Raw genomic sequence first — 23675 nt, forward strand, 5'->3', positions numbered from 1 at the left:
ATAGATGAATGAATGAGTGGATGGATGGGAGGATAGATGGATGATGAGTAGATGGATGGATGGATGGGTGGAGGTTGATTCTGTGGATGGATGGGTGCATGAATGGATGGGTGGAGGGATGGAAAGATGGATTGATGGATACATGGATGGGTAGGCAGATGGATGGGTAAATGGGTAGATGAATGGTTGGTTGGATGAATGGTTGGGTAGATGAATGGGTGGGTGGATGGATGGATGGATGGATGGATAGTTGGATGGGTGAGTGGGTGGGTGGGTGGATGAGTGAGTGGCGGGATGGGTGGGCAGATGGATGAATGGATGGATGGGTGGGTGGGTGGATGGATGGATGGATGAGTGGATGGATGGATGGATGGATGGATGAGTGGATGGAAGGATGGATGGATGGATGGATGGATAGATGTGTGGGTGGCTGTATGGTTGGTTGGATGGATGGGTGGATGGATAAATGGATGAGTGAGTGGGTGGGTGGGTGGATGGATAGATGGATGGATGGATGGATGGGTGGATGGATGGATGGGTGGATGGATGGATGGATGGATGGATGTGTGGGTGGACGGGTGAATGGATGGATGAGTGAGCGGCTGGATGGGTGGGCAGATGGATGAATGGATGAGTGGGTGAGTGTGTGGATGGATGGATGGATGGATAGAGGTGTGGGTGGTTGTATGGTTGGTTGGATGGATGACTGAATGGGTAGGTGGGTTGAAGCCTCCCTCCAGGCTGATTAAGGGTGCCAGTCTCCAGGGCATGTTCTGCTGAGGTACCAGGAAGGAGGCCCTCAGAGCCACACTTAGAAAGTGCATGGCAGGAGCCAGGCCCTGAAGGGCATGTGCCACTCTTGCTGCTGGGAGCTCACGCATGCCGGGTGGGGTCATTCTTTTGGATTACATACATGTGGAAGAGAGCACTTTGCACTTTTAACATTAACAGTAATAACTTGGCCTGTGTCTTTCCCTCCCTAGCATGTCCTGAGGCGACGTGAGCATAACGAAGGACATGAAAGAAGATTCCAGATGCCAGGAAACCTCTGTCAGACGCCCACTGGCCCCAGATCTCATCCTGCCTCATCCTGAGTCCCAGTCTTCCAAGGGTGCCAGCCCCTCCGATCATCTCTGAAACCCAGCATCCTTTTCAGCTGCTTGAAAACATTGTATTTTTTTTTAACGATGCAGTATTCGTGCGTTCCAGAAAAGGGCCCAGCTCTGAGCCCCTCACCCTTCCACACTCACAAACTCTCAGCCGAGGAAGGCAAGAAGCGCAGGGGGTGGCCCGTGTGGCGTCGGTGGCCTCCGCTTCTGCTCGCAGCCGCCGTGGTCAGAGCTGGATACAAGATTCGAGACCCTTCTCTTGCTTGTCACCCGCTCTGGGTTGGAGCCACAGACACCCACCACCACCCCGGCTGGGTCTGCGTCCTTTCCTGTGCCTTTCTCCCCAGAACGCGGCCCCGGACCTAGAAGCTCAACCCCCTAGGAGGGCCACGTCCTGAGGTACCTCCTGGCCTCCGACCTTACGTCCAAAATTCACACCCGTGGTTTTTCATTTGACCCGCCCCCTTCTCGCTCATAATGACACCCAGCTCCTTTGAGAGGATCAGAGCCCATTGCACAAGAAGAGCTGCTACCAACTATCCTTGTCCTCTGATTGCAAAACGACACCCCGGTAATCTAGAACATTCTCAAGCCCCTTTAACTCAGATGCCAAGCCACAGGGCAAACCCAGTCAATACCTCCCACCAAGGAATGAGATATGTGGACCTCACTGCTCCCCCAACCCGGCATCAGGCTGGGACACGCCAACGCTGTTCCGGGTTGGAACAGCAGAGGCTCAGAAGCTGGCTCTGAAATAGACCTAGCAAAAGGAAGATACAGGGTATCCAGCGGGTTCTTGTTCGGGAGGCAAATTTCCCTTGGAAAAAGAAGACAGACTTTTCTAATGTGGTCCAAATGCCGGTCACTGGTCAGATGGACTCTAGAAGCAGTGAGCTCCCTGTCTCTGGAAGCATTTAAGAAAAGGCTAGGCCGGGCACGATGACTCACGCCTGTAATCCTGGCACTTTGGGAGGCCGAGGTGGGCGGATCCCCTGAAGTCAAGAGTTCGAGACCAGCCTGGCCAACATGGTGAAACCTCATCTCTACTAAAAATACAAAAATTAGCCAGGCATGGTGGCAGGTGTCTGTAATCTCAGCTACTTGGGAGGCTAAGGCACGAGAATCACTTAAACCTGAGAGGCAGAGGTTGCAGTGAGCCAAGATCGTGCCACTGCACTCCAGCCTGGGTGACAGAGCAAGACTCTGTCTCAAAAAAAAAAAAAAAAAAAAACTAGTCAGGGCACAGTGGCTCATGCCTGTAATCCCAGCACTCTGGGAGGCTGAGGTGGATGGATCACCTGAGGTCAGGAGCTCGAGACCAGTCTGGTCAACATGGGGAAACCCCGTCTCTAAAAAAAAAAAACAAAAATTAGCCAGGCATGATGGTGCACGCCTGTAATCCCAGCTACTCGGGAGGCTGAGGCAGGAGAATTGTTTGAACCCGGGAGGCAGAGGTTGCAGTGAGCCGAGATCACGCCGCTGCACTCCAGCCTGGGCAAGAAGAGCAAAACCCTGTCTCAAAATAAAAAGCAAAGAATGGACAGTGTTTGCAGAGTTGCTCATGAAGTTCCCTCTAATTGTAAATGTCTTCATGTCTATCAACCTGAGCAGACGGCGAGTAGAGCGGGCACATTCTCCAGGCCCTTCTTCCTGGCTCTGTGGTTGGCCTCTCAGCAAGTGCTGTCCAGGCTGGGCCAACCAGACCCACAATTGACTGAGCCTCAGTGAAAGCGTCCAGTGCATCTCGACCTGAGACAGCAAGGAAGTGCATTTTGGGTTATTCCAACAACGATGGCAGGGAACTGGTGGTGCTTAGTGCTGAGGGGCAGCAGTACAGAAAAATTTGCCCTGTGGGATGGGGTCCTGCGCAAGTCCCGCCCCCAAAAGCCAGCAGCTTCTGCCCTGAGGAAGGTGGGGTTTCTGAGCGGGCTTAGGCCTGCTGGTTCCCATGGAGCCCCCGGCTGTGATGGGACACCTCTGGGTCTCGGCATTGCCCTGGGGAGGCTGGGACATTTAGGGACGTGGTAGGGTTTTAACATTTGTTTCCCAAATGTCAAATCTCGGCCGGGCGCAGGGGCTCACACCTGTCATCCGAGCACTTTGGGAGGCCGAGGTGGGTGGATCATTTGAGGTCAGGAGTTTGAGACCAGCCTGGCCAACATGGTGAAACCCCGTCTCTACTAAAAACACAAAAATTAGCCAGGCGTGGTGGCACATGCCTGCAATCCCAGCTACTTGGGAGGCTGAGGCAGGAGAATGGCTTGAACCTGGTAGGTGGAGGTTGCAGTGAGCTGAGATCGAGCCACTGCACTCCAGCCTGGGCGACAGAACAAGATTCCATCTCAAAAACAAAAAAAGAAAAAGAAAAAGAAAAAAAAATCGTGTCCTGGAACCAGCTGTGTCACGTGGAGCCTGAGAAGCAGAGGCTGATGGATGGGCCTCTCCCCACTGCTCTCCAGCAGACCCTGCTGCCCTGGGCCTGCCTCTCCCCTGCGCCTGCTCAGGGCGCCTCCTTTTATAAAAGGTGTTGTGAGAGTCTGCCCAAGTTCCAGGCTCTGGAGCCGGCCCTGCAGAACTGAGATCCGTGCGTGGTTCAGAAGGTCCCAAACTCAGCCAGGTGCGGTGGCTCACATCCGTTACCCAGCAGTTTGGGAGACCAGCCTGGGCAGTAGAGCAAGACCCCATGGCTACAAAAAAAAAAAAAAAAAAAAAATCAAAATTAGCTGGACATGTTGGAGTGCACCTGTCATCCCAGCTACTTGGGAGGCTAAGACGGGAGGATTGCTTGAGCACAGGAGGTGGAGGCTGCAGTGAGCCGAGATCGAGTCACTGCACTCCAGCGTGGGTGACAGAGCGAGACCCTGTCCCGAATTCCCACCCCAGTGAATGGTGCCACTGCCAAAGCCAACACAAGATAACAGAAGTGGCCGGGCATCGTGGCTCACGCCTATAATCCCAGCACTTTGGGAGACCAACACAAGCAGATCACCTGAGGTCAGGAGTTCGAGACCAGCTTCGCCAACATGGTGAAACCCCGTCTCTCCTAAATATACAAAAATTAGCTGGGTGTGGTGGTGGGTGCCTGTAATCCCAGCTACTCGGGAGGCTGAGGCAGGAGAATCGCTGGAACCCGGGAGGCGGAGCTTGCAGTGAGCCCAGATTGTGCCACTGTATTCCAGCCTAGGAGACAGAGCGAGACTCTGACTCAAAAAAAAAGACAGAAGCCTGCTTATCAGACTGCCCTGAGGAGAGAGGCTCCAGTAGAGAGATGCCAGCCGGGCCCAGCTGCCACGATGTGTCCCCGGTGACCAAAGGCACGTGGCTCCAGCATGAATCGTTCTAACCCGACAGTGACAAGAACTCCTGGGCCTTAATCTTCATGGAAGACTGCGGGGTGGAGGGGGGCCGCTTCCAAGTCACAGACAGGAGACAGGGACAGGAAAGAACTCGTTCCACCCAATCGGACACCGAATAATTGGTGTCTACAGCAGCAGCCAAGTGACAAGTGAGGCTCGACCTGACCCAGAAGGTGCCTGCCGGCTGAACATTCTGCCCCCACCAGAAACTCCGGGGGGTACCGCCCGTCATGCCGTGGTTCACCCACGCCCCTTTGGATCACCAGCAGTCACAGACAACAGGCAGGCGAAACTGAAGACCCCAACTCAGCCCCAGCGGACCCTCCCGAGCAAAAGAGACCCCCGGCGAGGCCAGCTGTCGGCAGGCATGCCGAGGTGGAACAGCCGGGCCCGCCGTTCCCAGCTGGGCTGCAAACTGCAGCACCCACAGATGGGCTTTGAGATGGATTGGTATCAGGGTGGGGGGTGTGGTTTTGGCCAAAATGCGATGGACCCCTACCCCTCCTCGTAAAAGGACGCTGGGTTTCCCTCTGGTGACACGTGGGATGCGTCAATCATAAGCCCTCCCCCAAAGTCCTGGCCAGCACGCCCATCCTTCGAACGATGAGTTTTGCAGTTTTTCAGAACAGAAATGATCATTATGATTGATGATGGTCGTGAGGTTAAGGCGTCGTCTCCATGAGCTTTGGGGGGATTTTTATGTGGAATAAAGAAATTATCACTGAGAAGGGAGGTTTGTTCCTTTTCAATACTAGTAACAGGCAGGGCCCGGTGGCTCACGCCTGTAATCCCAGCACATTGGGAGGCGGAGGCAGGAGGATCACCTGAGGTCAGGAGTTCCAGACCAGCCTGGTCAACATGGTGAAACACTTGTCTCTACCAAAAATACAAAAATTAGCCGGTCGCAGTGGCGGGTGCCTGTAGTCCAAGCTACTTGGGAGGCTGAGGCAGGAGAATCACCTGAACCCAGGAGGCAGAGGCTGCAGTGAGCTGAGATCGTGCCACTGCACTCCAGCCTGGGCGACAGAGTGAGACTCGGTCTCAATAATAATAATAATAATAATAATAATAATAATAGCCTCTGCCAACCTAGTACAGTTGCCATGTTACTGAGAGGGAAACTGAGTCACAGAGCGATGACATGGCTCCCCCAGGGTCACACGGGCAGTGAGTGAGGGTTCTGACGCCTGATCCTGAGCCCTATAGCTACAGTCACCCCATCCCACAGCTGGGGGGACCTGTGGCCCTCTGACGGCTGCGGAGAACTGGGGGACCGTGCTTCTCGAAGCGTTGGAGTTGGACCTCCAACTCCAGGTGCAAGAGGAGTTGTACCATTGTCCATGCCTGGGACTTTGGGACCTGCTGGTGACACAGACATCAAGGTGGGTATGACACGGCCGCCGTGCAATGTCCCCGCTGGGCGGACGGAGAGAACTGGCAGGTGTGAGGCCACCTGGCTATATCACCCTCTGTCCTGTGACGTCAGACCAGGGGCCCTTCCTGGAGGGGCTGGCTTGGGAGAGGTGTTTATATCAGCAGGTGCCGTTTAGGGGAAAAGGTGGGGTCTTCGTGGGTGGATGGAGGGGATAAAGAGGGTGGAGCTGGTGCTGGGATCCTGGGGAGCCACTCCCAGTTTGGAGGTGACAGCCCCCTCCTTTATCCCACTGCACGGAGTCTCTGATTACCCTGAGAGGTTTCTTGAACATTTCATTCACGGCCAGGCTCGGTGGCTCACGCCTGTAATCCCAGCACTTTGGAAGGCCGAGGCAGGTGGATCACTTGAGGTCAGGAGTTTGAGGCCAGCCTGGACAGCGTGGCGAAACCCCATCTCTACTAAAAATACTAAAATTAGCCGGGCGTGGTGGTACGTGTCTGTAATCCCAGCTACTCAGGAGGCTAAGCCAGGAGAATCGCTTGAACCCGGGGAGGGGCGGAGGTTTCAGTGAGCAGAGATGGTGCCACTGCACTCCAGCCTGGGCAACAGAGACTCCGAACCCCCCACCAAAAAAACAGAGAAGGAAACCTCACTCCTTCATGCATTTCAGGGCACGGGGGGTCCAGTCCCTCACGCCACTCCCAGCCCAAGGGGCGGGCTCAACCCAGGGACATGGGGCCTTCCTGGGAACCAGGAGGAAGGGACCTTTCTGATCAGAGAACCAACACACAAGCAGCTGTCAGCCAAGCCAGCAGCAGGAGGGGTGTCCCCGGCAGAGTGACCCATGGGGACCAAGGCCTGGGGCAGGCAGAGCTGGGGCAGCCAGACAGGGGTCCGAGGGCAGGATCAGCTGTCACCAGTGTTTCAGAAAAACCCAGGACTAAATTAAAGCCTTCATCGTTTGGTCACTTTCTTTTTATTATCATTACTACTTTTTTTTTTTTTTTTTTTTGAGTCTCACTCTGTCGCCCAGGCTGGAATGCAGTAGCACAATTTCAGCTCATTGCAACCTCTGCCTCCTAGGTTCAAGCAATTCTCTTGCCTCAGCCTCCCGAGTAGCTGGGATTACAGATGCCTGCCACCATGCCTGGCTAATTTTTGTACTAAGTAGAGACAGGGTTTCGCCATGTTGGCCAGGCTGGTCTCGAACTCCTGTCCTCAAATGGTTCTCCCACTTTGGCTTCCCAAAGTGCTAGGATTACAGGTGTGAGCTATTGTGCCCAGCATTTTTTTTTTTTTTTAAATCAGGGTTTTCCTCTGTTGCCCAGGCTAGAGTGAAGTGGTGCAATCACAGCTCGCCGCAGCCTCGACCTCCTGGGCTCAAGGGATGGATCCTCCTGCCTCAGCCTCCCAAGTAGCTGGTCCTACAGAAGCACACCACCACACCCAGCTAATAGTTTTTATTTTTGGGTAGAGGCGGTGGGGGGCAAGGAGGCGGAGGTCTCACAAGGTTGCCCAGACTGGTCTTGAACTCCTGCTCCTGGTCTCAAGCGATCCTCCCACCTTGGCCTCCTAAAGTGCTGGGATTACAGTAGTGAGCCACGGCAAATACTTTTTTTTTTTTTTTGAGACAGAGTCTCCCTCTGTCGCCCAGGCGGGAGTGCAGTGGCTGGATCTCAGCTCACTGCAAGCTCCGCCTCCCTTGGTTTACACCATTCTCCTGCCTCAGCCTCCCGAGTAGCTGGGATTACAGGTTCCCGCCACCTCGCCCGGGTAGTTTTTTTTGTACTTTTTAGTAGACACGGGGTTTCACCGTGTTAGCCAGGATGGTCTCGATCTCCTGACCTCGTGATCCACCCATCTCGGCCTCCCAAAGTGCTGGGATTACAGGCTTGAGCCACCGCGCCCAGCCGGCAAATACTTTTTTAATAAATCAAGATAAGAGTCACTTAACATAAAATTAACCTTTTTTTTTTTTTTTTTTTTTGAGAGACGGACTCTCGCTCTGTCAACCAGGCTGGAGTACAGTGGTGTGATCTCAGCTCACTGCAAGCTCCGCCTCCCAGGTTCATGCCTTTCTCCTGCCTCAGCCTCCGGAATAGCTGGGACTACAGGCGCCCACCACCACCCCCGGCTAATTTTTTTATTTTGTATTTTCAGTAGAGATGGGGTTTCACCGTGTTAGCCAGGATGGTCTCGATCTCCTGACCTTGTGATCCTCCCGCCTTGGCCTCCCAAAGTGCTGGGATTACAGGCGTGAGCCACCGCACTCAGCCAAAATTAACCATTTTTAAGAGTACATTCTGCAGTACTCAGTACCTTCACAATGTTTTGCAAATACCGCCTCTATCAAATTCCAGAACATTCCATTACCCCAAAAGCAAATCTGTCCCCAGCAGCCACAGTCATCCCCACCCACCTCCCCCAGCCCCTGGCACCCACGCCTCCCCTTCCTGTCCCTGTGGATTGGCGTGTCCTGGGCACTTCATGTAAATGGGATCACGCGCCGTGTGGCAGTGACGTTGCTAATCAATACCCTGGGATCTGAGATTGCTTGGGGACTGGCAGGCATTTGTAGCTCCTGTGACACCTCCCTCTCCTTCCTGCTGGGGTGGGCTGGCACAGGGAGGCCTCCCAGAGGTGCCCTGCCAGGGCCTTTATCTGAGCATGTCACTGTCACCTGAGGCCCCAGGCCACGTGACCCACCAAGAGGCTGCCAGGAACTGCTTGCCACCGAAACTGGGCCAGAGGTGAAGCCCAGGAGCCGGGCTTTCCTGGGTGTCTATCTGAGCACCTGGAGGAGCTCAGACCACAAACACAGCCACCCTGCCACACTGCCACAGATCCTGTGGCTGAGGGACTGCTTTTCTGAGCTTTCCTCATGAAGACCCCAAGATTTCCAGTCCATTTTGCAAGAGCTCTTGAAGCCCAGGCTCACAATTTTGTTAAAAGGACTCATAAAATACATCACTGGTCGAGCATGGTGCCTTAAGGCTGTCATTCCAACACTTTGGGAGGCTGAGGAGGAAGGATCACTTGAGGCCAGGAGTTCGAGACAGGCCTAGGTAATGTTACAAGATCTCATCTCTTAAAAATTCTCTCTCTCTGTGGTGTATTGATCTCTTACTGCATACAGGCATACATACCCGGCCGTCCTGTCACCCCACCTTCCTAGTCACTTCCCATCCTCTGATCACCCCCTGCTCCTGGGCTACAATTCCCCACTTTTCCTTGCATTGGTGGAAGGGGAGAAGATTGAATCCAATCTCCCTCCCATACTACAAAGCCCCATGGTAGTAGTCCCCCACCCCGCTCAATAAAGTCAGCCTTACTGTTTTAAGAAGCATCAGAGGCCGGGCGCGGTGGCTTACGCCTGTAATCCCAGCACTTTGGGAGGCTAAGACGGGCAGATCATGAGGTCAGGAGATCGAGACCATCCTGGCTAACACGGTGAAGCCCCGTCTCTACTAAAAATACAAAAAAAATTAGCTGGGCGTGGTGAAGGGCGCCTGTAGTCCCAGCTACTCAGGAGGCTGAGGCAGGAGAATGGCGTGAACCTGGGAGGAGGAGCTTGCAGTGAGCCAAGATCGCACCACTGCACTTCAGCCTGGGCGACAGAGCGAGACTCTGTCTCAAAAAAAAAAAAAAAAAAAAAAGAAGCATCAGAAAAATTATTTTCTGGCTGGGAGAGGCGTCCCATGCCTATAATCCCAGCACTTTGGGAGGCCGAGGCGGAGGAATCATCACTTGAGGCCAGGAGTTCAAGACCAACCTGGGCAACACAGCAAGACCCCATCTCTACAAAAAATTAAAACGTTAGGTGTGGTGGTGCGAACCAGTCGTCTCAGCTGCTCGGGAGGCTGAAGCAGAAAGATCGCTCCAGTCTGAGAGGTTGAGGCTGCAGTGAGCCATGATCACATCACCACACTCCAGCCTGGGCCACAGAGTGAGACCCTGTCTCAAAAAATTAAAAAATGTAGGCCGGACATGGTGGCTCACACCTGCAATCCCAGCACTTTGGGAGGCCTGAGGCAGGCGGATCAACTGAGGTCAGGAGATCGAGACCATCCTGGCTAACACAGTGAAACCCCATCTCTACTAAAGAATACAAAAAATTAGCCGGGCGTAGTGGCGAGCGCCTATAGTCCCAGCTACTCGGGAGGCTGAGGCAGGAGAATGGCGTGAACCCAGGAGGTGGAGCTTGCAGTGAGCCGAGATCGCGCCACTGCACTCCAGCCTGGGCGACAGAGCGAGACTCTGTCTCAAAGAAAATAAATAAAAAATAAAAAATAAAAAAATAAATTTGAGATGGAGTTTTGTCCTGTCACCCGGGCTGGAGTGCAGTTGTGCCATCTCGGTTCACTGTAACCTCTGCCTCCCGGGTTCAAACGATTCTCCTGCCTCAACCTCCCGGGTAGCTAGGATTATAGGCGTGCACCACCACACCCAGATAATTTTTGTATTTTTAGTAGAGACAGGGTTTCACCATGTTGGCCAGGCTGATCTCGAACTCCTGACCTCAGTTGATCCGCCTGCCTCAGGCCTCCCAAAGTGCTGGGATTACAGGCGTGAGTCACTGTGCACGGCCTAATTTTTTTTGTACTTTTAGTAGAAACGGGGTTTCACCATGTTGGCCAGGCTGGTCTCGAACTCCTGACCTCGTGATCTGCCCGCCTCGGCCTCCCAAAGTGCTGGGATTACAGGCACCCGGCCCCATCTCAAATTTAAAAAAAAAAAAATTAAAACATTAAATAAGAGAATGCTTTTTCCCTTTATCTGTAGAAGAGAGGAGCAGCAGAATGTCATTCCTCCCCATTACCCCCCTCCCCGCCCCGCCGGCCCCAAGTCAAAGGACTCCAGCCACACGGCAGGCGCTGGATGAATGGTGCCTGGTGTCACGCTGAGATCTTGTGGCTGGGCCCCCCCCCCGCCCCCGGTCACCAGGGCAAGGCTATCTCGTGATTCACTGCTAAGGATCTGAAGCCCACCTTGGCCTTGACCTCGTTGGAAAAGGAGGCTCCCCACAGGGCCCCGGCTTCCAGGGCTGCTGTGCGGGCGGGGGTGGGTGAGTTCGCTTCCTTGACGCTCGGAGAACCAGTCTTAATGTCAGGGTCAGGCCACAGGACACACAGAGTGGGATATTTTTAGGGAGAGAAAAGTGTGGGGTTGCTCATCTGAGCTCTCTGGCCAGGAGGAGTGAAGGGGGTGGAGGTGCAGAGGAGGGAGGAGGGAGGAAGAAGGGGAGGGGAGGGGAGAGGAGGGGAGGGGAGGAGGGAGTGGAGAGAGGGCAGGGAGGTGGGAGGAGGGAAGAGGCAGCCCCCTGCCCGGCCAGCTCGTGACTAATTTAGGCAAAAGGCAGCCTGAAGCTATTTCCATTCGGCCGCGGGAACAGGTGCCGGCGCCTCCGCCCCACCCCCACGGGCCACCTCCCCCGGGGCGGCCTCCAGGCTGCCGAGACCTATAAAGGCTCCGTGTTTTCTCAATGAAGCCGGGACGCGCTCCGGAGCGCACTGCGTGGTCGCGCCCTGCCCGGGCTGCCTTGGAAGTCGTCCCCGCCGCCCCTCCGCGCCGGCATGAAGCTCATCGTGGGCATCGGAGGGTGAGCGCCGGGGGACCTGGCGGGCGGCCCTGCGGAGCAGAGCCCCCTGTGCGCGCAGAGGGGGAGGCCCGGGAATGAATGGAGGGATGCCCGGCGCCTGAGGTCGCCGACCCGCCGCCTGAGGTCTGCGTGCAGGGAGGATTTTCTGCTCTGGGGGTCTCGGTGTCCCCAGTGGGGAGGGGGGCTGGACACTGAGCCCCGTATTTCGTTTTTTAAATGGAAATGATTCCCGCCACCTTCCAATTATACTCAGCATGGAAAAAAAAAAAAAAAAGACCAGGCACGGTGGCTCAGGCCTGGAATCCTAGCACTTTGGGAGGCTGAGGCGGGTGGATCACCTGAGGTCAGGAATTTGAGACCAGCCTGGCCAACATGGTGAAACCCCGTCTCTACTACAAATACAAAACTTAGCCAGGCACAGTGGTGCATGCCTGTAATCCCAGTTACTGGGGAGGCTGAGGTGAGAGAATTGCTTGAATCCGGGAGATGGAGGTTGCAGTGAGGCGAGATAATGCCACTTCGCTCCAGCCTGGGCGACAGAGTGAGACTGCGTCTCAAAAAAAATCGGTAGGAATAGAAAATCAACTAAAGCTCCGGTGAACCCTGCTCCGGCCTCGGGGCTGTCCTGGCTAAATCGGGGACTGACACGCAGCCAGGTGGGGCGGGGTCCTCAAAGCGCCATTCCACATGACTGTGCCTTTGGAGCCTCTCTCAGGTGACCTCAGGCTAGAGGAGATTAAAACGCTCTGTAACCTGCAGGGCTGGTTTTGTGGTGCTCATACCCCCGCCTTGGAAGGGACTGGAGCTTGGTGTGATGCTGGCCAGCCTCCCTCTTGAATTTCCTATTTTTTGCTTTTGGAGTGTTGGGTTTTTTTTTTTGTTTTTTTTTTTTTGGTGGGAGGGGTTGTTGTTGCTGCTGTTGTTTGAGACAGAGTCTCGCTCTGTTCGCCCAGGCTGGAGTGCAGTGGCGTGATCTCGGCTCACTGCAACCTCTGCCTCCCGGGTTCAAGCGATTCTCCTGCCTCAGCCTCCCGAGTAGCTGGGATTACAGGCGTTCACCACACACCTGTCTAAATTTTGTGTTTTTAGTAGAGATGGGGTTTCACCATGTTGGCCAGGCTGGTCTCAAACTCCTGACCCCAAGTGATCCAACCCTCTTGACCTCCCAAGGTGCTGGGATTACAGGCATGAGCCACTGTGCCCAGCCCCTAATATTTTTCTTTTTTTTTTTTAGAGCGTCGTGTAGTGAAATTTTGAGACGGAGTCCCGCTCTGTCGCCCAGGCTGGAGTGCAGTGGCGCGATCTCGGCTCACTGCAAGCTCCACCTCCCGGGTTCACGCCATTCTCCCGCCTCAGCCTCCGAGTAGCTGGGACTACAGGCGCCCGCCACCACGCCCGGCTAGTTTTTTGTATTTTTAGTAGAGACAGGGTTTCACCATGTTAGCCAGGATGGTCTCGATCTCCTGACCTCGTGATCCACCCGCCTCGGCCTCCCAAAGTGCTGGGATTACAGGCTTGAGCCACCGCGCCCGGCCCCCCTAATATTTTTCAAATAAGAGGCCTTGAATTTTCATTTTGCACTCAGCAAAATTAAATGCAAATGTCACAGCCCACCAGGGGCACAAGTTAACTTGGATTCATGTGAAGCACTTTCTTTTTATTAATTTTTTTTTTTTTTTTTTTTTTTGTATTTTTTAGTAGAGACGGGGTTTCACCGGGTTAGCCAGGATGGTCTCGATCTCCTGACCTTGTGATCCGCCCGTCTCGGCCTCCCAAAGTGCTGGGATTACAGGCTTGAGCCACCGCGCCCGGCCCTTTATTAATTTTTATTTAAAAAATTATTAATACCTCGAGACCATCCTGGCTAACGCGGTGAAACCCCGTCTCTTCTAAAAATACAAAAAATTAGCCGGGCGTGGTGGGAGGCGCCTGTAGTCCCAGCTGCTCGGGAGGCTGAGGCAGGAGAATGGCGTGAACCCGGGAGGCGGAGCTTGCAGTGAGCTGAGATCCCGCCACTGCACTCCAGCCTGGGCGACAGAGCGAGACTCCGTCTCAAAAAAAAATAAATAACGCCGGGCGCGGTGGCTCACGCCTGTAATCCCAGCACTTTGGGAGGCCGAGGCGGGCGGATCACAAGGTCAGGAGATTGAGACCATGGTGAAACCCCGTCTCTACTAAAAATAGAAAAAATTAGCCGGGCGCAGTGGCGGGCGCCTGTAGTCCCAGCTACTCGGGAGGCTGAGGCAGGAGAATGGCGTGAACCCGGGAGGCGGAGCTTGCAGTGAGCCGAGATTGTGCCACTGCACTCCAGCCTGGGCGACAGAGCAAGACTCCGTCTCAAAAAAAAAAAAAAAATAAAAATAAATAAATAAATAAATAAAATAAATTATTAATACCTGGGGGCTTACATTTTAAAAATTGGTTTTTAAATTTTATAATAGAGATGGGAGTCTCACTATGTTACCCAGGCTGGTCTGAAACTCCCGGCATCAAGTAATCCTCCAGCCTCAGCCTCCTGTACAACTGGGACTACAGGTGAACACTACTATGCCTAAATAATTTTTTAATTTTTTGTAGAGACAGGGTCTTGCTGTGTTGCCCAGGCTGGTCTCAAACTCCTGGGCTCAAGCAATCATCCTGCCTCAGCCTCCCGAAGTTCTAGGATTACAGGCAGGAGTCACCACACCTGACCAACATCAGGCATTTTTCTTTTTCTTTTCCTTTTTTTTTTTTTTTGAGACAAAATCTTGCTCTGTCACCCAGGCTGGAGTAGAGTGGCACGATATCAGCTCACTGCAACCTCTGACTCCCAAGTTCAAGTGATTCTCCTGCCTCAGCCTCCCCAGTAGCTTGGATTACAGGTACCCACCACCACACCTGGATAATTTTTGTATTTTTACCAGAGACAGGGCTTCACCAGGTTGGCCAGGCTGATCTCGAACTCCTGACCTCAGGTAATCTGCCTGCCTCAGCCTCCCAAAGTGCTGAGATTACAGGCATGACCCACCGCACCTTCCTAAAATTGTTTATGTTATTTATTTATTTAAAGACAGGGTTTCACTCTCACCCAGGCTGGACTACAGTGGGGTGATCACAGCTCACTGCAGCCTCGAACTCCCAGGCTCAGGCGATCCTCCCATCTTTTTTTTTTTTTTTTTTTTTTGAGACGGAGTCTGGCTCTCTCACCCAGGCTGGAGTGCAGTGGCCGGATCTCAGCTCACTGCAAGCTCCGCCTCCCGGGTTCACGCCATTCTCCTGCCTCAGCCTCCCGAGTAGCTGGGACTACAGGCGCCCGCCACCTTGCCCGGCTAGTTTTTTGTATTTTTTTAGTAGAGACGGGGTTTCACCGTGTTAGCCAGGATGGTCTTGATCTCCTGACCTCGTGATCCGCCCGTCTCGGCCTCCCAAAGTGCTGGGATTACAATCTTGAGCCACCACGCCCGGCCGATCCTCCCATCTTAACCTCTGGAGTAACTAGGACTATAGGCATGCACCACCACAACTGGCTAGTTTTTAATTTTTTGTAAAGGTGGGGTCTTACTATGTTGCCCAGCCTAGTCCTGAGCTCAAGCGATCCTCCTGCCTCGGCCTCCCAAAGTGCTGGCATTAGAGGCGTAAGTCACTGTGCTGTTTTATTTTTTTTTAAGCCCTGCTGAGACTAAATCAGGCATGGACCTCAGTTTCCTTATCTGTAAAGATAGGTGGGCTGGGCCCAGTGGTTCACACCTGTAATCTCAGCACTTTGGGAGGCCAAGGCGGGTGGATCATCTGAGGTTAGGAGTTCGAGACCAGCCTGGCCGACATGGCAAAACCCCATCTCTACTAAAAACACAAAATTAGCTGGGTGTGGTGGCGCATGCCTGCAATCCCAGCTACTTGGGAGGCTGAGGCAGAAGAATCTCTTGAACCCAGGAGGCAGAAGTTGCAGTGAGCTGAGATCGCATCATTGCACTCCAGCCTGGGTGACACAGTGAGACACTGACTCAAAAAAAAAAAAAAAATAGGTGAATGGTCCCACCTCCTGTGTTTTGGTAAGGATGACATAAGCCCACACATCAGAGGAGGACACAGAATATTCTGGGTGCACGCCACGTCTGTGTACATTAGCGTTTGTGTGTTTGTGCTTTCTGCCTCTTTTCTTTGCCCAGAAAGCCTCCGTGAACACAAATGTCCTGTCTTCACTACAGTTTTACAGTTTTGTGTTTTATATTTAAGTCTAATCCTAGGACTGGGTGTGGTGGCTCACACCTATAATCCCAGCACTTTGGGAGGCAGAGGTGGGAGGATCACTTGAGCCCAGGAGTTTGAGACCAGCCTGGGCAACATGGCAAGACCCCATCTCCACAAAGAATAAAAAGTTCCCCGGGTGTGGTGGCAGGCACCTGTAGTCCCAGCTATTAGGGAGGCTGAGATGGGAGGATCACCTGAGCCCAGGAGTTCAAGGCTGCAGTGAGCTACAATGGTGCCACTGCACTCCAGCCTGGACAACAGAGTGAAACTCTGTCTCTAAAAAAATAATAGAAAAAGAAAAAAAAGAAAAATTGCCAGGCATGGTGGCTCATGCCTATAATCCCAGCACTTTGGGAGGCTGAGGATGGCGGATCTCCTGAGGTCGGGAGTTTGAGACCAGCCTGGCCAACATAGTGAAACCCCATCTTGCCGGGTGCAGTGGCTCACACCTGTAATTCCAATACTTTGGGAGGCCAAGGCGGGCAGATCACCTGAGGTTAGGAGTTCGAGACTAGCCTGGCCAACATGACAAAACCCCGTCTCTACTAAAAACACAAAAATTGGCTGGGTGTGGTGGTACACGCCTGTAATCCCAGCTACTTGGGAGGCTGAGGCAAGAGAATCGCTTGAACCTGGGAGGCGGAGGTTGCAATGAGCTGAGATCACACCACTGCACTCCAGCCTGGGCAACAGAGCGAGACATGGTCTCAAAAAAAAAAAAAAAAGAAGATAAAGATAAATCCTGGGAGCTCATTTGCAGGAAGACCCTGAGACTTGGACAGGCCCCGGGGAGCCCAGGCTATACCTCAGGCCCCTTTCTGAGCACCCTGACCTTCTAGGGGGTGCCCAGGCAGTCTCACGCACACGCTGTCTCCCCAGCATGACCAACGGCGGCAAGACCACGCTGACCAACAGCCTGCTCAGAGCCCTGCCCAACTGCTGCGTAATCCACCAGGATGACTTCTTCAAGGTGCCCGCCCTCGCCCAGGGAGGTGGAGCCGGGAGGGGACACAGGGCGGGCAGCTAGGCCCCGGCCAGCCCCGCCCTCCGCTGCCCAGTGCCCATGTGGGCTGGGCACCGGCTCTGCTCCCTGCCTGACCCCTTCCGGGGTCTCTGGGATAAACTGGGCCAGGAGAGCTAGGGATGGGTGTTATGTTCCCATTTCCTGAGCACCTGTTTCGTACCCAGCCCATTCTCACTGGACATCCCTACAGTGGGGACCCCGATTAGACGGACGGGAAAATCACCATTCCTCAACAGGACCAGCCGGCTGTGGCTTTCTGGGCGAACACCCTTTATCCCTCCCCACTTCCCCTTTCCCATCTGCAAAATGGCCTCTGAGCCCAGCTCGCTGCGTGGGTGGGGGTGAGGGCTAATGAGGTGATTGATGGTCTGGGGAGAATCTGAGGGTCAGCCAGAGCCCCCACCCCTCAGGGACCTCGGACCCTGTCAGCAGCAGCTCCAGCGAGGGACCCCGTAAGACTCCATCACCCAGGGCGGGGGTGAGGCAGGACCGGGCACTGGGCCCGAGATTCAGGCTCCTCTGTTTCAGCCCCAAGACCAAATAGCAGTTGGGGAAGACGGCTTCAAACAGTGGGACGGTAAGGACAATGGCAGCCCCTGCATCACCTCCAAGCCCCACTGTCTCCCGGGGTTCGCCTTCCTGCAATGTCTGCTCTCCATCCACTGTCTTCCGGGTCTCCCCTCCCGCAATGCCTGCTCCCGTCCACTGTCCCCCGGGGTCCGCCCTCCTGCAATGTCTGCTCCCGTCCATTGTCTCCCGGGGTCCGCCCTCCCGCAATGCCTGCTCCTGTCCACTGTCCCCCGGGTCCGCCCTCCTGCAATGCCAGCTCCCCTGTCCCCAGTGCTGGAGTCCCTGGACATGGAGGCCATGCTGGACACCGTGCAGGCCTGGCTGAGCAGCCCACAGAAGTTTGCCCGTGCCCACGGAGTCAGCGTCCAGCCAGAGGCCTCGGACACCCACATCCTCCTCCTGGAAGGCTTCCTGCTCTACAGCTATAAGTGAGCATCTGCAGGCTCTGGCCCCAGGCATGGCCCTCCCTGGGCGGGTATAGCCATCTCTTGTTTGTTTGTTTGTTTGTTTGAAACAGAGTTTTGCTCTTGTTGCCCAGGCTGGAGTGCAGTGGTGAGATCTTGGCTCACTGCAACCTCCACCTCCCAGTCCAAGCAATTTTCCTGCCTCAGCCTCCCAAGTATCTGGGATTACAGGCCTGCGCCACCACACCTGGCTAATTTTTGTATTTTTAGTAGAGATGGGGTTTCACCCTGTTGGACCAGGCTGTTCTCAAACTCCTGACCTCAAGCCATCCACCCGCCTCGGCCTCCAAAAGTACCGGGATTACAGGCGTGAGCCACCGTGCCTGGCTCACATCTCGATTTTAATAGGCAGGAGACCCAGGAGCAGAGCCACCACGAGAAGTCAGGAGTTGGGGGCACAGCTGGGATCAACCCAAGCCTGGAGCCTGGCGTGGTGGCTCACGCCTGTAATGCCAGCACTTTGGGAGGCCAAGGTGGATCGATCACCTGAGGTCAGGAGTTCTAGACCAGCCTGGTCAACATGGTGAAACCCCGTCTCTACTAAAAATACAAAAAATTAGCTGGGCGTGGTGGCGGGCGCCTGTAATCCCAGCTACCCAGGAGGCTGACGCAAGAGAATCGCTTGAACCCAGGAGGTGGAGGTTGCAGTAAGCTGAGACAGCGCCACTGCACTCCAGCCTGGGTGACAGAGAGACACTCCGTCTCAAAAACAAAGTTAAATTAAAAAACTCAAGTCTGCGGTAAACAGCCACCCTTCTTGGGGAAACTGAGTCTTTCTTCTGGAACCTCAGCCTTCTCGGGCAGACCAGTAACCTAGGCTGCGCCCTCCAGCCTCACTGTGTGGCCCTGAGCAAGACATTCTGTCTCTGTGTGCCCATCCAAGTTGGAGAAGAGGCATGATTCAATTTTGTGGGGGGCAGCTGCAGGGATGTTGGTCAATTCAGCTTCCCTCCCTGACCCCTTAACTCACTGGCCCAGACCACCCCTTGCCCTCGCCACCCTCTGAGAGCCAAGGCTAGGGGGCTGGATATTTTGACCGCAGTTGAAGGAAAGCTCACAGGTGCTGACCGTGTCTCCCCCGCCCCTCCCAGGCCCCTGGTGGACTTGTACAGCCGCCGGTACTTCCTGACCATCCCGTATGAAGAGTGCAAGTGGAGGAGAAGGTGCGCTTGGTGTCTGGGGTGTGGTGGGCTCCCGAGGGCCCTGTCTTGAATTCCCAGGTGGGACCAGCAGTAACTTAGAAAATGCCACTAGGGGCTGGGCACGGTAGCTCCAGGCTGTAATCTCAGCACTTCCGGAGGCCGAGGCTGGCGGATCACCTGAGGTCAGGGGTTCGAGACCAGCCTGGCCAACATGGTGAAACCCTGTCTCTACTAAAAATACAAAAATTAGCTGGGCGTGGTGGCACACACCTGTAATCCCAGCTACTTGGGAGACTTGGGAGGCTGAGGCAGGAAAATTGCTTGAACCCGGGAGGCAGAGCTGAGATTGGGTCACTGCACTTCAGCCTGGGTAGCAGAGGGAGACTCTGTCTCAAAAAAAAAAAGGGGGCGGCCGGGCACGATGGCTCACACCTGTAATCCCAGCACTTTGGGAGGCCGAGGTGGGCGGATCACCTGAAGTCAGGAGTTCGAGACTAGCCTGGCCAACATAGTGAAACCCCGTCTCTACTAAAAATTTAAAAACTAGCCCGGCATATTGGCAGGCGCCTGTAATCCCACTTACTCGGGAGGCTGAGGCAAGAGAATGGCTTGAACCCATGAGGCGGAGGTTGCAGTGAGCCAAGATCAGGCTACTGCACTCCAGCCTGGGCAACAGAACGAGACTCTGTCTCAAAAAGAAAAAAAAAAAGAAGAAAACACCACTGGACACAGGCCACATCCCAAAGCCACAGGCACCGGGCACTTAGCTGGCTGGAGCTCTGTGCCAGGCACCCAGAGTCCGAGGCCTGAATAGCACGGCCCACCCCAACCCTGTCCAGGGCATTTCCTGGGCCCGTAGGGAGAACATGCTGGAGGTTGGAGCCTGCAGCCCAGGACTTCTGACCGAGGGTCCCCTTGCTCAGAGGTTCTGTCCCTGACTGTGACAGCTTTCAGGTCCTCCCCCCGGGGATATAATCTTGGCATCACCCTTCTGTGCTCTAAGCCATCCTTGCCTTCTCCCTCTACAGTACCCGCAACTACACCGTCCCTGATCCCCCCGGCCTCTTCGACGGCCACGTGTGGCCCATGTACCAGAAGTATAGGCAGGAAATGGAGGCCAACGGTGTGGAAGTGGGTAAGCCCCTGAGCATGACCAGGCCTTGCCCTGGGGAGGACCCTGAGCCCAGTCCCTCTCCATCTTTTTTTTTCCAAGACAGGGTCTCGCTCCGTCACCCAGGCTGGAGTGCAGTGGCACGATCTTGGCTCACTGCAACCTCCGCCTCCCAGGTTCAAGCCATTCTCCTGCCTCAGCCTCCCCAGTAGCTGGGATTACAGGCATGTGCCACTACACCCAGCTAATTTTTGTATTTTTAGTAGACATGGGGTTTCACCATGTTGGCCAGGCTGGTCTCGAACTCCTGACCTCGTGATCTGCCTGCCTTGGCCTCCCAAAGTGCTAGGATTACAGGTGTGAGCCGCCACGCCTGGTCCCCTCTTGCTGTTGGTCTAGGAAACAGACTCCAGCAGCCCGACTCCGCAGGTCTCCTTGCTCCCAACCCAGCCATCCACTCCTCCCCCTGTGCTCTGGCCCCCTTCCGCCCCTGACCGCGGCCTTTCTGATTTCAGTCTACCTAGACGGCACGAAGTCCCGAGAGGAGCTCTTTCGTGAGGTCCTGGAAGATATTCAGAACTCGCTGCTGAACTGCTCCCAGGAATCAGCCCCCTCCTCGGCTCGCCCAGCCAGGCCACAGGGACCCGGACGCGGATGCGGCCACAGAACGGCCAGGCCTGCGGCGTCCCAGCCGGACATTGTGTGACTGTTTCCCTAAGCGGGAGGTCTGTACGTTGGAGAATGGAGGCCCCACTCCCAGTTGGGTGTCCCAGAGCTCAGGGACTGAGCCCCAAGACGCCTCTGTAACCTCGCTGCAGCTTAAATATTAAACTGGGTCCTGTTTTTTTTAACCGTTGGTGTCTACTGTGTTCTGTTTAAGATCCTGTCAGGCCAGGTGCAGTGATTCATGCCTGTAATCCCAGCACTTTGGGTGGCCGAAGCGGGCAGATTACCTGAGGTCAGGAGTTCGAGACCAGCCTGGCCAACCCTGTCACTACTGAAAATATAAAAATCAGCCAGGCATAGTGGCGCATGCCTGTAATCCCAGCTACTTGGAGGGCCAAGGCAGGAGAATCGCTTGAACCCAGGAGTTTGAAACCAGCCTGGGCAACATACTGAGACCCCCGTTTCTGTTTTTGTTTTTATTTATTTATTTATTTTTGAGACAGAGTCTCGCTCTGTCGCCCAGGCTAGAGTGAAGTGGCACGAATCTTGGCACTAAGCCAAGATCGCGCAACTGCACTCCAGCTGGGTGACAGAGCGAGAGCTGTCTCAGAAAAAAAATTAAAAATTAGCTGGACATGGTGGTACACCTGTGTAGCCCCGGCTACACAGGAGGCTGAGACAGGAGGATTGCTTCAGCCCAAGAGGTTGAGGCTGCAGTGAGCTATGATCGGGCCACTGCACTCCAGCCTAGGTGACAAAGTGAGACCCTGTCTCAAAAAAAATTTTTTTCTCGATGTCTATAAATAAAGTTTTATTGGCACCTGGCCCCTGCCATTTGCATGTGTCAGCCCTGTGGCTGCTTTAGTACTACAATAGCACGTTGAGTCACCCCGACAGAGGAGGTCTGTCTGCAAAGCCTGCAAAGCCAAAAATATTTACTATCTGCCCCTCTGTGCAAAACGTGTGCTGAACAGTGTGGTGTATGGCAGGTCGAGTCCAGGGCCACAGGGAAGGTCTGAGGTCTGTGTGCTGGAGGGAGGCAGGAGTGGACATGGAATGAGAGGATGACGTGGAAGAGGTGGCTTGCCAAGGCTTGTCCTTCACCATAAGCACGGAGTGTGGTAAGGATGATCTGCCGGTCACTGCGCCCAAAATAGTCCAGAACAGGACACAGACGTAAGAGAGAGAGGTGGCTCCAGGACAGCAGAAGCCCTGCCTGGCAGCCCAGACACCTTGGGCATTATTGTTTAAAAAAAAGAAAGGTTCATGCCTGTAATCCCAGCACTCTGGGAGGTTGAGGTGGGAGGATCACTTGAGCCCTGGAGTTCCAGACCAGCCTGGGCAACATAGTGAGACCCCCGTCTCTACAAAAAATGATAAAATATTAGCCGGGCATGGTAGCTCATGCCCGTAATCCCAGCACTTTGGGAGGCCGAGGCAGGTGGATTGCTTGAGCCCAGGAGTTTGAAACCAGCCTGGGCAACATACTGAGACCCCGTTTCTGTTTTTGTTTTTATTTATTTATTTATTTTTGAGACGGAGTCTCGCTCTGTCGCCCAGGCTAGAGTGAAGTGGCACGATCTCGGCTCACTGCAAGCTCCACTTCCCAGGTTCAAGCGATTCTCCTGCCTCAGCCTCCCAAGCAGCTGAGATCACAGGCATGCACCACCATGCCCAGCTAATTTTTTTATTTTTAGTAAAGACGGGATTTCGCCATGTTGACCAGGCTGGTCTCGAACTCCTGATTTTAGGTGATTCACCCGCCTAGGCCTCCCAAAGTGCTGGGATTACAGGCATGAGCCACCATGCCCAGCTGTGAGACCCTGTTTCTGCAAAAAATTAGCCAGGCATGATGGCACACGTCTGTAGTACCAGATACTTGGGAGGCTGAGGTGTGAGGATCCCTTGAGCCCAGGAAGTTGATGCTGCAATGAGTTATGATTGCATGACTGCACTCCAGGCTGGGCAACAGGGCAAGACCCTATCTCCAAAAACAAAAAAACAAAAAACAACAACAAAAAAACCCAACAACAACAACAACAACAACAAAAAAAAAAAACAAGAAGGGGAACAGTAGCCATAGGGTAACCAAGGTAACCAACTGAAAAACGGAAGATGATAAGGGTTGGCGAGGATGTGGAGAGAGCAAAACCCTTGTGCTCTGCAGTGGGAAATGGAACACGGTGAGCATGGGGAGAAACAGTCTGGCCATTTCTCAGAATTAAACATGGAATTATAGGCAGAGCCCGGTGACTCATGCCTGTAACCCCAGCACTTTGGGAGGCCGAGGCAGGTGAATCACCTGAGGTCAGGAGTTCGAGGCCAGCCTGGCCAATATGGAGAAACCCCATCTTTACTAAAAACACAAAATTAGCCGGGCGTAGTGGCGCATGCCTGTCATCCCAGCTACTCAGGAGGCTGAGGCAGGAGAATCGCTTGAACCCGGCAGGCGGAGGTTGTGGTGAGCGGAGATTGCGCCACTGCCCTCCAGCCTGGGCAACAAGAGTGAAACTCCACCTCAAAAAAAAAAAAAAAAGGCCGGGCGCGGTGGCTCAAGCCTGTAATCCCAGCACTTTGGGAGGCTGAGACGGGTGAATCATGAGGTCAGGAGATTCAGACCATCCTGGCTAACACGGTGAAACCCCGTCTCTACTAAAAAATACAAAAAAAATTAGCCGGGCGCGGTGGTGGCGCCTGTAGTCCCAGCTACTCGGGAGGCTGAGGCAGGAGAATGGCGTAAACCCGGGAGGCGGAGCTTGCAGTGAGCTGAGATCCAGCCACTGCACTCCAGCCTGGGGCACAGAGCGAGACTCCGTCTCAAAAAAAAAAAAAACAAAACAAAACCTGGAATTACCGTAGGGACCAGCAATCCTGCTGGGACTCACAGCAGGGACCCAAAGAGGTCCTTGCACAGCCACGTTCATGGGAGCATGACTCACAACAGCCAAAATGCAGAGGCAACTCAAGTGTCCATGGACGGAGCAATGAATGAACACAACGTACTCCATCCACACAATGGACTACTACCC

The 23675-nt window shown here is 54.2% G+C and overlaps 2 protein-coding genes across 4 annotated transcripts in view; both read left to right on the forward strand.

Annotated features, from left to right (window-relative positions):
* Positions 1-1548, forward strand: part of ATCAY (ATCAY, caytaxin) — a 41622-nt gene extending 40074 nt beyond the window's left edge. The window contains exon 14 of the mRNA XM_025368026.1: positions 984-1548. Coding sequence (XP_025223811.1) covers positions 984-993 — 10 coding nt within the window. The 3' untranslated portion in view covers positions 994-1548. The remainder of the gene's footprint in view (positions 1-983) is intronic.
* A 9281-nt stretch (positions 1549-10829) lies between these two features.
* On the forward strand, positions 10830-20828 carry NMRK2 (nicotinamide riboside kinase 2). 3 transcript variants are annotated; one of them, XM_025368113.1, is made up of 8 exons: positions 10830-10905; positions 11200-11439; positions 16549-16639; positions 17207-17270; positions 17535-17691; positions 18819-18890; positions 19898-20004; positions 20496-20828. In XM_025368113.1, exons 2-8 carry the CDS (start codon positions 11414-11416, stop codon positions 20684-20686), a joined length of 708 nt encoding a protein of 235 aa, XP_025223898.1. In that variant the 5' UTR covers positions 10830-10905; positions 11200-11413; the 3' UTR covers positions 20687-20828. The 3 variants fall into 3 exon arrangements, with proteins under 3 accessions (XP_025223898.1, XP_025223899.1, XP_025223900.1); XM_025368114.1 differs by having other exon boundaries at positions 17222-17270; XM_025368115.1 differs by lacking the exon at positions 10830-10905 and having other exon boundaries at positions 11230-11439; positions 17222-17270; positions 18819-18825; positions 19965-20004.
* The last annotated feature ends 2847 nt before the right edge of the window (positions 20829-23675 follow it).

This window comes from Theropithecus gelada, chromosome 19 (assembly GCF_003255815.1).
Source record: "Theropithecus gelada isolate Dixy chromosome 19, Tgel_1.0, whole genome shotgun sequence".
Taxonomy (NCBI): domain Eukaryota; kingdom Metazoa; phylum Chordata; class Mammalia; order Primates; family Cercopithecidae; genus Theropithecus; species Theropithecus gelada.

Bases quoted from the DNA above. Each gene is read 5' to 3' on its own strand.
- NMRK2 (XM_025368113.1), top strand. From the start codon at position 11,414: ATGAAGCTCATCGTGGGCATCGGAGG. The intron at 17,271-17,534 runs GTAAGGACAATG...CCCTGTCCCCAG, and splicing joins CGGCTTCAAACAGTGGGACG to TGCTGGAGTCCCTGGACATG. The intron at 17,692-18,818 runs GTGAGCATCTGC...CGCCCCTCCCAG, and splicing joins TTCCTGCTCTACAGCTATAA to GCCCCTGGTGGACTTGTACA.